The sequence below is a fragment of the Patiria miniata genome, unplaced genomic scaffold, assembly GCF_015706575.1.
Source record: "Patiria miniata isolate m_02_andy unplaced genomic scaffold, ASM1570657v1 HiC_scaffold_24, whole genome shotgun sequence".
Lineage (NCBI taxonomy): Eukaryota > Metazoa > Echinodermata > Asteroidea > Valvatida > Asterinidae > Patiria > Patiria miniata.
Genome location: NW_024037063.1, coordinates 4,929,731 through 4,948,130, shown reverse-complemented (window position 1 = coordinate 4,948,130; position 18,400 = coordinate 4,929,731). Strand labels below are relative to the sequence as shown.

Here is an 18,400-nt window from a genome sequence, read left to right as displayed (position 1 = left end):
TTATGCACCCTACTGGAAAATGTGTGCCGATTTTCACGGGGCAATGCAATGCTTTTGGAGCTTGGTTTTCTCTCTCTCTTTTCATGTCAGAATGTTGAAAAGAGGGCTGTTGAATTTCTTGGAGTAAGTTTGCAGCATTTCAGACAGGTGCCTGGAAAATGTCGATTCATTACTCGTACGACATGACAACTTGCAATGAATATGCACAAAACTGTCCAATGATAATAGTTGTAGCGGGTATTTTTTTTTTCCAAACACTAAATGCAGTGGGGAATTTGTCGTCCACTTTTGAAAATTAGTTTCCATTGATATAAACGTAAAACACTTTAGCACTGGGGGTACCACCGTTTGCAGAGGCCGGGAAACGGGGGTTGGAAAAATTATGAAGCTATTTTTTATCAGTAATGATGAACCATGGAGGAATGGAATGAACCATAGTTATAAGCCAACAAATAATTTCTGAAACGGCTCAAGACATTTCAACATATAAAGTGCCGTGAGACTACACTGAAATAATTAAAATTGTCTAATCGAACGAAATGCATCCTATCATCACAAATTTCAATCATGCCCTTAAAAAGGACATATCAGAAATACCCTTAAATTCTTTTGTTTGGTAACGGGCGTTGCCTGAGCTGATGACGCTTTCCCGGGTATTTCTGTGAATACAAGCGCATCCAGTCGTTTAAGTTTGGAAACAATACTCCGGGAATTTTTTAAGGAAAGCCCAGCTGTTCTGTAGTTTGTCCAAATCTTTTGTCATTAGAATTCTTCATTGCAAAAATGAATGCGTTCTCGTAAAACCCGAACAAAGCCGGACATTCACGAATATTCATGAGCTTGCAATCCCTGTCATCCTATTGGTCGTATACACTCACGTGACAGGGTCATTTTCGCGTTATAAGCGTCTGTTACACTTTACGCGGGTACGCGTTGTATACGGAACGACCGTTGAGAAAGACCAACACAGACAAAGATGGTGAGATAGTTTTCTGAATCTGTCTAAAATACGGCGTAATGTCAAGGCATCCACACGTATTTTTTAGTTTTTAGTATTCATGAATATTTCCTGTAAAAGTGTGTACCTTTATTTTTCGGGTATTTGTGGTAAAATGTATGAAATTTGTTCGATTTTGTTATACAGGCTGGAGGTAAAGCAGGTAAAGATTCCGGAAAGGCTAAGGCGAAGGCTGTTTCACGGTCGGCGAGGGCAGGCCTTCAGGTAGGCCCGAATAATTCTAATTTTTTTCTCGTGTTTCAACCGTCACATTTTGCAGCCCTTAAAATTCGTCGTGTACAGTTATGCACAAGTCATTATTTCGTGAAATTGAGTGTCAAGTTTGATTGGTTTGCCACCGTTTCCGCAGTTCCCGGTCGGCCGTATTCACAGGCATTTGAAGAACCGAACGACTAGCCACGGCCGAGTCGGTGCCACCGCCGCGGTGTACTCTGCTGCTATCTTGGAATACCTCACAGCAGAAGTAAGTATTCTCATTTTTCCACAACTAAAATTCTCAATTTATATTCCAAATGTATGTTTAAATTGGTAAAAATTGTGAAATTCGTCTAGTTTCAAATTCGAATTGAATTTGGCGCGCGTTTTCACGAGTGTCGTTTTTTTGTAATTTTATTGAACGGTTCGTGATTTTTAGTAGCAAAAGTCACTTTTATGATGAAGAATTTAAAACGGCTGCTTACTTCTTAAACCGTTATTCATGGTAAATATTTATTTAAGGCTTTTTAATTGAAAATTTAGGTATCCCGTGTTATTTATTGGCCGGTTTTGTGTTTACAAATTTTGGCGCGAAATTTTGGAAACGGGCGCCATGGTTCGGCCAGAGGTCACCGCTGGTTTTTGTCATTGTTTGAATGTTTGAATATTTAAAGTGAGAATATTTAAATGTTTTGAATATTTAAAAAAAAAAAAACCTTTTTGTGTAGCCTGTTTCAGTATTTCCAATTTTAATGAGAACTTGGTTTTTTAAGAGTATTTTTTTGACAAGATTTTTGGGATAAAATTTTATGAGTTGACATGGTTGAAAAATGTTCTGACCGAACATTACTCCTTTAGGCCTTTTCCAAAACTCACAAAAAACTTTCCAAACTCATGCAGTGCACTTTTTTAAAAACGTTTTCATCCTTTTTTGTGTAAATTATGTCTGCGAGTTTGATAAATTCTGATGGCAATAATGCCCCGTGCTTTCGTTGGTTCAATGTTTATAAATTCATGATCACATGGCATGCATATGGAAATGAATGCAGTGGGCCTATCTTTCCCAATGTTAATGTTTCTCACTTGTATGTTCTAGGCCTAGGCCTATTTTATTTTTAGTCGAACAATGAAAAACAAAAGAAATAAGTCCTAATCAAAATCGAGAAGTATTCAGGTGGTATTGTTCTGAATTAACACTCTAGACCTAATTTTTCTGGCAACCTCACTCTTTTGACATGTTGAAATTGGCACTGGCCGTTATTCGTCTGCTTCTGCAGGGGCTTGAAAACATCGATGAGAACATTACAATTATTTTTTGTTTGCCCTATCCCTTTTCAGGTTTTAGAATTGGCGGGTAACGCTAGTAAAGACTTGAAGGTGAAGCGTATAACGCCGCGTCACTTGCAGTTGGCCATCAGGGGTGATGAAGAGTTAGACTCATTGATCAAGGCAACTATCGCTGGCGGTGGTACGTATTCATTCACCCTCACTATTCATTCGTATTCCCTCATGAATATTTATTCAGCCTCGATTTGAAACATGATTACATATTTGGACGAGTTTTTCCCTGTAAATGAGGCTACATCGGCCCCATTTTTCTGTGAATTTATATAGACCTGACTTGGCCTATGTGCTGTGAGCGCAACTCATAGAGGGCGCCATATCTGCCCAGATGCAGCAATACACAAAAATGCCCCATCACCGCAACCAAAACTTGCTTTTTATTCAAATTTACTGTAAAAAGGGACAGAATGTAGTATCCAGACGCCACTTCTTTGGTTGTGTACAATTTTACAAAGTGTTAAGTGTATGGAGAGTTGAGTGCATTTCCAAAGTATTTCTAACAAAATTGGAAATGTTTCTCAGTCCCAGATTCATGTCTGTTCAACATTTTTGCAGTGACTGACCTTCACCGAGATAATGTATGATGAAAAAAGTGGCGTCAGGATGCAACCTTCTTTCCGTAAAACGTTGAACGCATGCTGATATTTGTTTCCGATGTCACTTATTTACTTGCAGGTGTCATTCCTCACATCCACAAGAGTCTGATTGGCAAGAAGGGATCACAGAAAGCCTCATAAGACACCTCAGCACTATCCAACCAATCAAAACACCTCTTCAACTGCACACACTTGGCCGACCACACCCATGGCCAAGCTGACCACACCCGTTGTGTAGCCGGACACGCCCACAGGCACCAACACCCAAATTGTTGATTTTTCAACAATGTCTTTGTCGGATTCTCTTGTTTGGGTTATGTCACAATTGTAATTTTATTTCTCCTTTTTTTATTTTTGAAATCAACTTTTGGGTCGCCAACTTAGAAATAGTGCTCTCTAGAGAGATTTTTATTTAATGTAAATGAGCATGTGCGAGTCTGTGACATTGGAAAAAAAGTGGGTTTTATCGGCCATTTTGGGATCTTCCCAGCCGGATGTATATAGTGCAACAGACCTCGTTCGTATACACACGTAGTTTGTAGTTCATAACTTGGGTTTAGAAATCTTCATTAGTTTGTATGAAAGTATTGATTTTTAAAGGGTTTTGTTTATTTCTTTGTTTTTTTCTTCACAGCAAGTGTTTTTCCACAAAGATGAGTTACCGTGTAGTTTTCTTGTGTTAAGAACTTCCTGAGATGTAGCTAGCGGAGATTGTACATGTAAATTTGCACTGTGTATTAGTGCGCAAGGACCCAACTGAAGAAAAAACTTTAAAAGATTTTCGAACGAATGACTACTGGAGGCATTCCTTTTTAATTAAAGACAAATATTCTTAAATTTGTATTCTTGTGTAAAAGGCCAAAAAAAAAAGCAAGAAAATGACACTTTGATCTTAAAAATTTCAATAGTGTGTTCAAATTTGTAGGTTTGTGGCTTAATCTCACCAAGTTGGTTTGCTCATCTGAAAAATAATTGGTTTTCCCGTCAACGAAATTGTTGGAAAATTGTTCCGTTGCTTGTGTATTGGCCACTGATTTTTAATCCAATGACAAGTTGTGTATTACTGGAAGTGATTTTTTGTATTTGTTTACTTAGCGTAGGTTGTGATATAAGAATTTGAGTGGGAAATAACAATACTGGAGGGTTCTCCATTTTATACATGAAAAATATTGTCGTTTTATTTATTCCAAGGAAGAACTCGTGCCTGGGATAAGTACACACGTACACTTTATTATTATGCCAGTTATATTTGAGTCTCGTGGAAACTGAAATGAAAAGTGCAAAATGTTTGTAAGTAAATGCATATGAATTTTTTTATTATGACCATGTCTCTTGATATGCCCTGAACTTGAGAAACAATACATTTGTACATGTAAAAGTTACATCCCTTTTTCAGGCATGCAACTTTTCCTAGGATCTGCTGATTTCCTTGTTTTCGACTTCTCACAAACATGTGCCATTACAAAATGGAAATCAATGTACAGTCGTTCTTTGTAAATTCCCTGTTGCATGCCTGCTTTTTAATGACTTGTACTTTTCTGAATTTGTACATTTGTAATACTGCAGTAATAATAGACGTTTATTTTTTTGCGGTTTGTAATCCAGCAACAAAATCATGAAAAGTGAAATACAGTCGACTCTCGTAACAATGTCGACGGGACTAGCCAAATTACCTCTTTATAACAGGAATGTTGTTATAAAAGGACAAAGAAACACAAAGAGAACCTGAGATTTGGGACCTCAGAATTTGCTCTTTATAAGCAGAACCTCTTTATAAAAGTGCTCTTTATAATGAGTCGACTGTAACAGGTTTTTTTCAAAAGAAATCATTTTATTTCATACAGAATCGGGTACAAACTGACAACAGTACATGTACATTGTACTTGTTACACTGATGAAAATCGCCTGATATGTCTGTCCAATTGAAGCAGAGTATATTTGAACGCGTACATACCCTGTGTAATACAGAGATGAAACTTTTCAGATTTTAATCTGAAATCGGATTTTTTTTACTTTTCCAATGAAATTTCAGATTTTTTAGCGATCCAACAAAAATGATTATTTAACGATTTTTCCACAATGTTTTTTTTTTTCATTATAATTTCCAAAAAAAGTTTGTACAAGTGTAAAACACCTAGACCAATGCTGATCAGATCCTTTTCCGGCTGGAGAAAAGGTTAAATACTGACCTATGACATGGAAAAATTCACTGGGTCCCACGATGATGCGCTGCGCTGCGCTGCACTGCGCGACGCTGTGGCAGCTCGGACCCAAGGTTCAATTTCAGAATTTTTTTGCCAAGGCCAGTTTCATCTCTGGTAATAAACCTCATCTATCAGCAGCCATTAGAAATTTAATTTATGAAATAAGGCTTAATATTTGTTTGCATAGTTGATAAGTACATATTTTGTTGTAAATCTAGCATAAAATGTATTCATAGTTAGTTAAAATGTAGTTAAAATTTCGGAATTTTGGAAAGACCATGATTTCACATTTTCACCACAATTTTTGTTTTTCAAATTCCCTAAGATTGCCTCATTTAATAAATTCCTTAAGATTTACATCGAATCATGGAAATGTACAAAGATTAAGAACATATTCCCTCAATCAAATGCAGCACACATTTTCAAAATATTGCCATAATTACATGTAAATTTCAACTCCCAGCAAGTTTTTTTGTGCTGCAGCTTGTGACAATACTAGTCAATTATATTTATAACACAATGTTATATAAGATATCAAATCCATTTATACAAAACAAATTTTGCACACCAGTATAAATTATTTCAGAAAATATCTTTTTGAACTTCATCAACTCAAAGAAATCAACGTGTAATTTTGGAAACGCAATTATTTTTTGGCTTGAAATCAGAAGAAACTTCACACACAAATCCAGAAATCAAGGCCCTTTCATCATCAGGCCCAAAATATCCTTGTAGCAGTAACTTTCAGCGTCGATAGCCCATATAAAATCCAAATGGCCGTAGGTCGGAATTTCTTTGTTGTAGAAAAGGTGTTTAATCTTTGGTATTAATAGCTCTACATCTTTCAAGTCCGCCAGAGTGTCGCGCCCACCGTAGAAAAGGGCCGTCGGTGTTTGCATATTCTCAATGTGGTACACAGGGGGCGTGGTCTATGGAGAAAAAGAAGGCGGGTTTAGGGTACATTTTGGCCAGCTGCATACATCTCAGCAGCTTGCTTTTTTAAATCATCTTGATGGATTTTGAGGGTCTAGGAGGGCTAGAATTATAAAAGTTATAAAACATGTAGACAATTTAGCACTGCAAATTCTAACTTATTTATATAAAGCCGCCTCTAGATTTTCAGTCTTCTGGCAAGACATTTGACAAACCTGATTATAATGCTCCATGTTGCCTTTTGGACCAAAATCATACATGGAACACTTCTTAGATTGCACCATCTGCAATTGACAAAAACAAATCACAGTTATTAAAACATACATGTACAACAAAATTTGAAAAGACCTGTTTGACATTTTAAGGGCCAAAGGTCAAACTGTGGTCAAATGACACTGACTATTGCAAATTACAAGACGCTAATAACATTTCCCTTTGGAGTTCAAGTCTAGTTACCTGAGCCCAGTGGTCCATATTCCACACTGACGTCCCTGCAGGACAGTTGTTCACGTAGACGGGTATCCGACTAGCATTCATGTGGTCCTTACTGTAGCCTCCGAAGGCGCCCAAAATAGCCTCGCAAATGAAAACCGTCTCCGGTTCGCTGCAGACGGTGTCTCCCATAAAATGGAAAAACTCGTTGCTAGGGAAAAAGTCGTAAAGGCCCAGGTCGACGAGAATTTCCTGAGTAAGAATATAAAGTTGTACTGCATATTGAGTTTACTTACAATTAGCTTTGTCTAAAAGTGCCTGTTGGCATCAAAGCCAATTTATTCACAAAAACAACACAGGGGCCATGATGAACTCTTTTGTGGTCAAAAAATATAACACCACAACTCTTTAATCTTTAACTCACCGTCAAAAAGTTGTCAGGGACGTCATCAGCAAGAAACCGGAACAATGTGGAAGTCATGTAGCCGACTGTCGCCACTGGGCCCATAGCAAAAAACATCTTGACCTTCTTAGCGAGTTCCTGGTTGCGGGAGAACTCAGCAAATGCAATCATGGTACCTGTCATGGTAATAAAAAATAGACGGCCTTTAAAACAAATCTTGTTTTCTGATCCTATGGTACCTTGCTTCAGATCCCGTACGTTAGCATTTTTTTTGTCCAATTGAAGTTACAAATCTCTTGATTGGTTGAATTCTAACCACTGTGTTTTATACAATTTGTTTTAAATATGATATATATTTTTTTCTCAGTTACGAGTCGTCTCTCAGCCTCCATACTCTACGTACAGCATAATTGCATGCTGATCTTATCAATTCACGTGTAATTGCCTATATTTTTTTTTAAAGACCTCTACCTTGTGAATGGCCAATGTAGTACATCTCCTTTTGTCCAGTCTTGTTCAGCACGTAGTTCAGGCAGGCTGGTAGGTCATACTTGGCCATCTCATCCCATCTGATGAATTATTCATAACAAGCAAATATAATATGTAAATTAAATGCAAATTATTCTTTTATAGTTAACTCTTTTTGAAGCATCAAACTGAAGTCAACTACTCTTTGTGACAAATGAGCGAATCCATTCTACTTTTAATTAAAGGAGTGTTTTTTATGACTTCAAGAGAATTTCAACATTTTGCAACCGTCCCCAAAATATCTAATTAGCCCCCCCCCCCCCAAAAAAAATAACTGTTTTAAAACAATGTTTCCTGAAATTTCATTTTTATTCAAACACATCTCCAACTTGTCTGATGTTTCCACTTTCTCCAATTAAATCAACAATCCCATAAACTTCTTAGAATAATCCAGCAAGTCCATGAAATTGACTCGTGTTGAATTTTTAGCCCCCCCCCCCCATTTTTATTTTACAATTTTTTAAGTCAAAATATGTTTGGCAGAGGGTTATTCTCACGTCCATTCCCAGAATTTCTGTTGATCTGGTTTGAGCGTCTCATGTTTCCTGCTGTAGGTGTTGCCGCGTGAGTTGCCCATCCAGACATCATACCCAGCATCAGCCAGGAGGTAGGCTAGACTCTGGTTGGGTAGATTGGTCACCCAGTTGGAGGCGGCCGCTAGAAGGCCGTGTTGGAGGAACGCTACTTCCCTGGGTCCTGAAGACATCAAAAAGAAAGAACATCACTAACATTTAACATTAATGTTGGCACAAGAAAACCATTTGGTCCAAAAGTTAAAAAAAAACTGTGGGGATTTCCCCCTTTACTGTTACTGGGAACATTATGTGGACTAGATATATGTTGGACACTTGCAGTCTCCTGCAAGTAAATTCTGTGAACATATTTACTTTTTTGGTGAACTTTTTGGTCTGTACATCAATGTCTAATTGTTTATATTGTACAGGATTTGCATTTCGTACTGAGGCTGTTAAAGTTGTTTTGAGGCCCAAGCAACTTTGTCCCTAATTTTTGATTTTTTTTTTACTCAGCACAACATCTTTGCCAACTGATAACAACTCTATGAAACTGGCCCCTATCAGCAAACAGTTAGTCCGATTTCATAAGACAAATTCAGGGTTTTGATTTGGTCACCTTTGCTTTTGTTCTTCACGCCGTAGGGTATGCGCTGCAGGGTCAGTATAAATCCATCCACTGTGTGAACTTCATGGACTTCAACTGGGTATCCATGGCTCGCGATGAGGCCGCTCTGTTATCACACAAATCAGAAAATTAAGAAGGTTAACTACTAATCCTTATTTCACTGGTGTTTTTTTTTTGGGGGGGGGCTGCTTGATTTAGTTAACAATATTTTTGCATTTGTCCTTGGAAACAAATTTCAACTTCCAACATTTCTCATCCCAACCAAACTTTGTGTATGTAAGAAGAAAATACAACACTGTTGCATTTGTAAAAGTATTATACATTAAGTTAACTACTTTAATATTCGTCATTCTAAAGGTCAAGTGGTGTTTGCACATTTTGGCATGAGGTCAAAATGTTTGCAACCTTTGTTGGCCTAACGGATTAACAGTTGTATGGTTGGCAACAGTAGTAATTGATGTTATCAATTTTATTGAAGGCTGGAGTACAAATTTTATGGATGTTCAATAAAATATTGTAGGTACTACATGTATACGGAAGAATTTGGTGATGTCTGATTTGTGATGATTTCATAACTTTGTCATACCCACCACATTGTACTTGGTATCAGGATCACTCCCCAGTTCTATGTTAGAAGTCTCAAACCGTTGTCGGAGTTTTTTCAACTTTTCCTCAACGTCACGATAGCCATGAGCTCTTAGGAGACCCGGCAGAACTTTCAAAAGTCGATCAATCTGATCAGTCTTGGAGATTTTTACGTCATCGCTCTTCGGCGAGCCCAGGAATTCCTCGACTTGGTCAGAACCCTGCAATGGTAGTTTTTGTGGACTGATGGAAGAGCCGATGCCCCACAAAGGGATCGTTGTGAAGAGGACGAAAAGCCAAATGTTGAGCTTGGAAGAAAGGAAGTGAAGACCCGCAAACATCCGCATAATGACTCGGAAAATCAGTGCAAATTACACACCTGTAACTTCAGAAAACAGAAAAACAATTAGTTAAAATACAAAACAAAGAGAGAAATTTAATGTAAATTGTGCTCGCCTCAAGGCTCAAATGTCAAAGTAAAACTACAGAAAAAGTTGTAATATTAACTCCACCATTTGTCCACCGAGACATGATACTCGGCAACATAATTAACACAAGGCATCGTGTGTATTCATCCTTGCTATGGTATATGTTACTCCCTTCCCACCAACTGCCCCCCCCCTTTCCGATCCCACATGTTGACCACGCCCATATCGTCCTCCATTCACAATTTTAACTTTCAAAAAACAAAATCAGTTTGCCATGATTAAGAAATTAAAATAATGTGAGAGAAAAAGGTACGAAATCTGTGGATCGACTCACCAAGATAGAACACTTCAGATTGCATCACACACTGTCTGGACAAGGAAATAAACTCCACCGAAAGCGTTACACTCACTTCACGGACTTTCGACTTCGTTCGAACCGATTGTTTACATTCATGATTACTAAATCACATGACATGAAATGGGACGATACCAGGCTATCTCTCTCGACGCAATAAACCATGAAAAGGAGACTGGATATCAGACCAGTTTCTCCAAAGGTCACAAAGCTACGGGTCAATCATTTATTTATTACCAACTCTGAAATACTTGCAGTGTTTCTTCTTCAAAACTAGAATTAAGAGATAATGTTATTTTTCAAAAACAAAAATATAACAATGTTTTTGTCCAAAAAGCTTGGTGTAGGCTTAAAAGTATTTTAAGTATTTTTTCAACCCATTTTCTGTTCACTGGTAGCTATACATCAGAGTACCAGTCAGCAAGTGATCTAATGTACGTACGTACGTAACGTGCATATCATGTGTGTTACATTGCAATTCTGACTGTACGTGTACTAAACAGAAAACCATGGAAGGCAATCGGGAAGACAGTATAAAATGCATTAGAATCGCCGAAAACGCAATCGCTACAGGGGATTACGAAAAAGCCAGAAGGTTCCTGAATAAAGCACAGAGATTATATCCTTCACAGAGAGCGAAAGGTGAGATTTTAACCGTTTTTCGGGCAATTTTCCGGTGATTAATTGCCGTCAATTTTTAGCTATCGAATTTACGACTCATGAAAATGAAGGGCGCCCCCATACTGGTACATAATCAAGTGAATCAAAAGGCAATGGTTCTTTTTAGTTAGTTAGTGTTACTAAAAATACATGTAGGTATGTAAAAAAAAATTTCAAACTTAATACACTTAACTGGGAAAAAACGTTGCATTGTAACCTGACGCCACTTCACTTCAGCGGTTGTTGTGTACAAGTCTGTGGAGACTCAAGAAAATGTTCAAAAAATCAAACTATTCAAAGTATAATTTTCAATGATTTTCCTAACAAAATTTGAAATGTTTCTCAGTCGAGTCCCCCCTGACCCAGATTCATGTCTTATCATTTTTGCAAAGACTGACCTTCATTGACATGATTGAGATGATATTATTATGAAGAAAAAAGTGGCGTCAGGTTCAGTGTTGTACATGTAGGTCTCGAGACTATTCACAGCGGCGTCAGGATACTTCGAAAAAATAACTCAAAATATGAATTTTTTTTTTATAACTGTAAATTAGGCCAGTCCCTCTCTTTTACCTCAGCCTCAGTTTTCGACTGTAGCATTAGTCATTGCGGTCTATCTTCTTTTTTTTTCAATAGATCTCCTGCTACACCTGGAGAGCCATGCAGAAGAAAGCAGCTCCTCTTCATCCACAGACTCTGCCGAGCAACCCGACACGAGAGAACGGCAACGCACATCCTCGCAGAGCTCCAACGGACCGACACCCAGACAGAGACACACGTCAGGATCCAGGGAACCAAGGGCCGCTGAGACCAATGGGGGTGCCAACAGAAGTTACACAGACGAACAGCTGAAAGGAGTTAATAGGTATTCAAACGCAGGCCTAATGGAGCCACTGCCAAACATTGGTTTGACAGAGGCCCTCTTGTGACATAATGAAGACAATCAACATCACATGCAGTCTCTAGAATGCCACTTTCAATTTGATGTAAATATGGCAAACAACAACAACAACAAAACAGCGGCATCATGACAATGTTTTTCCCTAAAAATCTCATTTATAGAAATAGTCAAGACTTTTATGAATGGATATTACATGTACCTGACAAACAAGGTTAGCTGACAATTTCATTGTTTGTGCATGTATCAAGTTTTGTCAGATTATTACATTCTTAGCCAATGCACTCTTATCCTTACTGAAAGTAAGAGCTATTATTGCTTTTGTCTGTCTTAACAGAATAAAGAAGTGCAAAGATTTTTATGAAATCCTGGGTGTACCTAAAGATGCAACTGAAGTAGACATCAAAAAGGCTTACAGGAAACTAGCGCTGCAGTTTCACCCCGACAAGAACCATGCCCCAGGCGCTGGGGAAGCATTCAAAGGTAAGTTTTGAGCCACCACCCCTTTCACCTCTCTGCAGAATCAGTACTGTAGGTACATTCCTTGTATTGTAGAGTTACATGTACATCCTTCAATCCTGCAAAATCCTCCACTTGGTGGATTTTGATGGATCAGGGATTACCAAGTTTCAGATGCTCAAAGGGCATTTGTGAAAGCTTGACTTTGTTTCAGGCTTCGGCTTTAGATTTTAAACCTGTGACTTGGGGGACTCTGGCTCAACATAGACTCATTTTTGCTTCAGGAATGTCAACTCCTTAAATGTGAGGCAGACTTTTGGAAGACGTCCATTTGGTTTGGACATTAAAGGCTTTCTTATGATAGTTTTAATGTGTGTTGCTTTAATACATGTAGCACTTTCAACCAAAGGTAGTATTACCCCTGTTCGTCAGGTCATGAGACCACTTGTCTACAGCCGAGTTCAGCGCAAACTGGTCTCTATCCTCATTTATCCTATTGGGTGGAGAGGGGCAATATTATTGTAGTAAAGTGTCTTGCCCAAGAACACAAGCACCATGTTCCCCGTCGTTGGGTAACTATATAGATAAAGCAAGATCTGAAGATGAAGCCACAATTTTTCACCTCTTGTCAAGTCCAAATTTTTTTGAAGTGCTCTAATTTATTTTTCTCACCAGCCATTGGGAAGGCGTTCTCCATCCTCAATGACGAAGAGAAAAGGAAGCGATATGACATGTATGGAGACGAGTCCTCCGAAGTCAATAACGTAAGACGGCGCCATCATCACCACCACCATCACCATGGAGGCTTCTATTACGAAACAAGGGGATTTGATGGTAAGAGTCGGGGTACTATACCAGAACCTGACATTAAGTGTCAACGCATACTTTGTTACGAACTTGTGAAGTCAATAGCACAGTCAATCTTGAGCTGTTTCATACAGATTGGTGGAATTCTTTCACTTATGAAGAATGCACTTTTGACTTCTATATTTGTTTTTGTTCAGACAAAATGCCATGTGTCCAACCCAAATCCAGCCCCGTTTTTATTCTCATGGTATAATCTCAAACTGATACTGATTTTCCAGGAATGCTTAAAAATTATTATTTTTTTTGGAATTAATCTTGTTTCGGTTTTTGTTGTGACTTTTGCAAAACAGATGAAGACTTTTCACCAGAGGATCTCTTCAACATGTTCTTTGGGGGCGGGTTCCCGCAGGGCAACGTAGCCAGACATCGGCGGCAGTTCCGCACTCAGACTCACCACCAGCACCAAACTCGAGAAGAGGTTTGTACCACCAGTAGAGGGCGCTGCCTAGCCTTATGGCTGGATCTGAGGCTGTGTCCGAATCACTTGGCCATGGCTAAAAATAACATACAAGTCTATGGGAAGTTGCTGCAGTGCTAGCCAGAGGTTTTCAAATGGGCACGTGTTATTCCCTGACATAGCTGAGTAGCTCAGATACTTAGTAGTAGTAAAGTCTGTCACAAGCCAATGTGGCCCATCAGGCCGGCGTTTATCTCCAGTTTCAGTAGCATGAAATGACTGAGAATATTCCTACTCCCCCTGGATGGGATGCCAGTCCATCGCAGGTTACTCCCCAGCTAATGCCTGTACCCATTTATACTCCTGGGTGGAGAGAGGCAAGTGATGATGAAGTGGCTTGCCCAAGGACACAACATATTGGCCAGCGGCAGGATTGGAACCCCTGACCCTCTGATCATGAGTCACAAACTCTGACCACTAGGCCACACTCCCCCAGATACTCAATGTGAAGTAAATTCTTAGTATAAGCAGCTGTAAAAGTGAAAATGCAGTTGCTGACTTGCGGTTCACTTGTGCATGGATTTCACTGTGTATGTAGGATTGTTAAATCACCCATTAAAATTCAGTAAAAAAATCCTTGAAAGTAGGATTTGGACCTGGGCCCTCCAGAGTGCAGCACCAACTCACTACCAACTGGGCTATCCAACCCTTTGTTGGCAGTTTCACAATTTGTCAATATCTTTCATTTTGTGAATTTTCCTCCTGTACAGGCACGCTACACATTTCTTCTGCAACTGCTGCCCATCTTTATGCTAGTCATCATATCGCTTTTATCCACGGCGTTCATTCAGGAATCCCCCTATAGTCTCACTAGGACAGGGTAAGAAGAATTTTTCATTTTCTAATAATTAGAAGCTGTTGCCATATATCTTGCTTCCTTAAACACTTCGTCAGAACTTCTTTTGTAAGCTGAGAACTCCACAGTTCCAACACAACATGAAAACGTAACATAATCATTTGTTTTTTTAAGACAGTCCCTCAAAACTAGCCACTTAATCTAGCAACTAAAATTAGAAAACTCTAGAGGCCATGGAGAATTGATCATCTGTTTGTTTGTCTCTTTTTCAGCTCATACGTTCATGAAAGGACTACTCACGAAAATAAGATCAAGTATTTTGTTAAGGTGAGTATATATAAACATTTTGTGCATAATTTGTGCTTGTAAAGATGTTTATTGGTCTTGATGTTACATGCCTTGTATTGACCCTAAATCCATCTGTATTTTTGCTGTTAACCTTCCCGAATCACCCCAAAACTACTCAAGTATAGGAAGCAAAAGGCACATCTCTTGTACCTCAAATTTCAAGAGGCATAAAATTCCATGTCAAGTAAAAGTATCTGTATAGATTTCCTCCAGCAAAACAGCTACAGCCACATCCCGCTAGAGTTGGCGTGGGCCGGCGCTAAGAGAGGACATTGATGTTGCACGAGGGATCAGTGAAGGCATTTTTGAATTGATCCAAACTTTTAGCATTATAATGGCTTGGTACTAAGTACCAGATCCTAAAAAAATCCTCCAAGAGTTCCCCCAGTTTCTATTAATGTCTTCTCAAGTATTGTAATGTTTTTCTCCTTATTTATTTCAGAATACATTTATCAAGGATTACTCTGGTCGTATACATCTCGTCGATGAGCGGGTAGAGGCAGAATATGTAGACAATTTACGAAGTAACTGTTATCGAGAGAGATTAAATAGTAAGTCAGCATTCTTAATTCATTGCTTTTGAACATTTTCCTGATTTATTATTCTTTCTATAATCTTTCTAAGATTTTTCATCAATTATTTTTTTATCAATTTCAAACATTTCATTGTGAAAAGTTTTACATGGCCATGTTTGAGGCTAGGTGCTAAAGATTTAGAAATACCATTTATAAAAATCTTCAAATTTGAAGGCCCCCCTCCCCTCCCCTTTCCCCTACTTCTACCCCTCAGAAGGGTGTTACTTTGAACTTGGAACAATAAATTTACCACCTGCTTTCCTATCTTGTAGAAGAAGCAGCGTTACAACGAGCCCGGTACTTTGGCGACAAAAAAATGCATGAGAGAGCTGTTCGGATGCAGTTAACGTCTTGCGACAAGTATGATGAGTTCAGAAGATTATCATGAGGTACCAGGCCAGTGCCTTTTACACATTTTTTTTATGTGTTATTTTAAAAATAGGTATTTAAATAAAGGAGATTTTTGAGATACAAGTTATGATCAGATATGCCTGTAGAGCAGTAAAGGTAAGGTATGCCTTTAAGTGTAGTCATTTATCTTTACACTACATGTGTGGAAGACGAGATACAATAGAGTAAGGGTTATAACCGTTTTGTTTGCCCCAAACTTGTATCTCAGAAATCTCCCCAGACTTTCGAAATTCTGGAGTATTTAATTCTATCCAGCCTGATGGAATGCGACTCAGAAATGCAATTTGTAAAATTCTTGGCCCCATCTTTCCTAAATTCTCTCATTTTAGCCGTCGGAATACTTATTTGAATATCTGGGACAAAATTGTACACGTGTGACATGTCTTTGAGGACAGTTGTACATGTATTTCCGTGTACGTCAGGAGGCTGCATAGATATGTGATAACCCTAACCCTGTTAAATGCAACAGAAATGCAACAAAGGTAAAAAGTTGTTGCATACTGTTGCATTTAGCTGGCAACTCAAGTCCCCGTGCTTTGTTGCATCTTGTTGCACGTAGCAGGGTAACTGTTCATAGTGCCAAGGCAATACAACAGAATTTACTGTTTTATTTGGTTGCATTTAGCAAGGTAACTGCTGGGTGCCAAGGCTGGTTATGCACGGTGCAACAGAATCCACGGTTGCAATTTGTTGCATATAGCAGGGTTCTATTTCAGCCAGGTTGCATTTTGTTGCATGTGGCAGGGTGCCTTGAGAAAACCTGGTGGGGGTTATGCAAGGACATGCATAGTACAGTTTCCTGATTTTTTTGATGTCCTCACATTACACATACACATCTTAGGTTTTGTATAACACATGCACATAAATGTATACGTCCACAAATGTCATGTCCTGTCGTCAGGTCCATGGATATCTAAGGACCTGTACAAACATTTTTGCAATTTATACATTCACATACACATTGTGAGGACATGTATTCTTCATGTCCTCACAATGTGTATGTGAATGTATAAATTGCAAAGACTTGTGCAAAAATGTTTCACATACACATTGTGAGGACATGAAGAATACATGTACATGAAATGTATTAGGCACCTTTTCACAAAGTGCATATGGGTCATTCCACCGGGTTGGGAAGCAGTGCATGTTACATCCATACATTTGGTTATACATGTATTATTAAAAGTATCAATGTATTCTAAACAATTGCTCAAAATAATATTTGTCTTAGGGTGTTTCAATACTTATGAAAGTTTGAAATCATTTGAATGTACTTTGACAAAAATATGAGCAAAAATGTATTAATTCGGACGTAACATTGACACCGTGTCAATGTTACATCCAAATATTCTTTTATTGCCATTTTTTACACGAATGTAAGATGTTACCCAAACTGACATTACATACATGTGTGTATTTATAACTGGACACCTAATGCACGAAGAAAAGCTTTTGTTTTGGTATAGTCCGGGCTCAAATATAGCAGAAACACCCAGCAACAAACATTATGTAGAGCAACTGCTAGCAAGGCATATGCTTTTAATATGGTTATATTTCACACATTGTTCCCCAATCCGGTGGAATGACCGATGTACATGCACCTGTGTGAGGACGTGTACAAATACCGAGTAGTTTAATAGAAAATATGAAGGACATTCTACCTTCTTAACATTTAAGAATGAGTTTAGAAACTGTCCCAGTAAACATTTGATTATCTCTCCTGGATGCATTGTAAATAAGATTTCATAATTGTAGGCCGCTTGATATGATGAATTTATTTCTATCAAAAACATGTCTTTGAACATGATTTTGGTTGATGTGCTCTTGTCAATGTGGAAATCATGTTTTTTTTAACAAAGTAACATTTAAACTTGAGGTTATATTTAGTATTACCGAAACACGATGCATTTTAGTCAGCTTTAATACTACTGAAAATGCATAACGCATCTCAACTTATAGCGTAGTTTTTCCTGATGTATCTATCTTCATTTTTGTCTGTGTCTTAAAAAAAGTTAAATAAAAATGTCCCCATAAAAGGAATTCAATTAAACAAGGCACAATTTATTTACTATAACTTGTTCATTTTTAAAGTATTCCATCTTCCCTTTTAATTGTTCATGTGACTGTTTCCCACTTTAAAGTAGTAAAGTAGTAAAGTCTGTCATGAGCCAATGTGGCCCATCAGGATGTTTATCTCTGGTTTCAGCGGCATGAAACGACTGAGAATGTTTCTATTCCCCTGGATGGGATGCTAATGCCTTTACAATACTCCTGGATGGAGAGAGAGGGACAAGTGGGGGTGAAGTGGCTTGCCCAAGGACACACATATGCCCAGCAGCTGGATTCGAACCCCTGACCCTCTGATCATGAGTCAAAAACCCTAACCAGTAGCCACGTGATAGCTAATGATATTGCCTGACAGGAATGGCACAGAAATATAAGTTAAGACATAACATACCTCGGTTCTTGTTTTAAATGTTGTTAAAACAATTTCTAATTATTTTCTCTGCTTTAATCGCTTAGCCAAAGGCAACACAATCAGTAATGCTAATAGCCAATTAGCTAAAAATTAAGTGAATGAACATACTGTTGCTGTTTTAACCAACTGAAATCTGGCATCAAATTTTCTTGAAAGTACATGTATTTTAGGTGTTGCTGCACCAAGTAATGCTCCTAAACTTTAACACTGTTGCACATTATTTTTCCTTAAAAATATTGTTTCTTTGCTCCTTAGCACATTAGAGAATTAATTATGGCAAGCAAATTGG

General features: G+C 38.2%; 3 protein-coding genes across 4 annotated transcripts; 2 read left to right on the top strand and 1 right to left on the bottom strand.

Annotated features, from left to right (window-relative positions):
- Nucleotides 1-843: 843 nt before the first annotated feature.
- LOC119732127 (histone H2A.V) lies at nt 844-4,320 on the top strand. Its single transcript, XM_038205523.1, has 5 exons — nt 844-979; nt 1,145-1,222; nt 1,368-1,481; nt 2,552-2,681; nt 3,233-4,320. Exons 1-5 carry the CDS (start codon nt 977-979, stop codon nt 3,292-3,294), a joined length of 387 nt encoding a protein of 128 aa, XP_038061451.1. The 5' UTR covers nt 844-976; the 3' UTR covers nt 3,295-4,320.
- A 952-nt stretch (nt 4,321-5,272) lies between these two features.
- LOC119732124 (lysosomal acid lipase/cholesteryl ester hydrolase-like) lies at nt 5,273-10,287 on the bottom strand. 2 transcript variants are annotated; one of them, XM_038205518.1, is made up of 9 exons: nt 10,141-10,287; nt 9,384-9,763; nt 8,785-8,899; nt 8,151-8,349; nt 7,597-7,694; nt 7,147-7,301; nt 6,747-6,974; nt 6,506-6,574; nt 5,273-6,286 (listed from the first exon to the last, which is right to left on the bottom strand). In XM_038205518.1, exons 2-9 carry the CDS (start codon nt 9,723-9,725, stop codon nt 6,053-6,055), a joined length of 1,440 nt encoding a protein of 479 aa, XP_038061446.1. In that variant the 5' UTR covers nt 9,726-9,763; nt 10,141-10,287; the 3' UTR covers nt 5,273-6,052. The 2 variants fall into 2 exon arrangements, with proteins under 2 accessions (XP_038061446.1, XP_038061447.1); XM_038205519.1 differs by having other exon boundaries at nt 9,384-9,757.
- A 299-nt stretch (nt 10,288-10,586) lies between these two features.
- On the top strand, nt 10,587-16,784 carry LOC119732125 (dnaJ homolog subfamily B member 12-like). The gene is made up of 9 exons (XM_038205520.1): nt 10,587-10,803; nt 11,458-11,686; nt 12,057-12,202; nt 12,854-13,012; nt 13,336-13,463; nt 14,213-14,322; nt 14,571-14,625; nt 15,089-15,197; nt 15,494-16,784. Exons 1-9 carry the CDS (start codon nt 10,671-10,673, stop codon nt 15,607-15,609), a joined length of 1,185 nt encoding a protein of 394 aa, XP_038061448.1. The 5' UTR covers nt 10,587-10,670; the 3' UTR covers nt 15,610-16,784.
- Nucleotides 16,785-18,400: the final 1,616 nt, after the last annotated feature.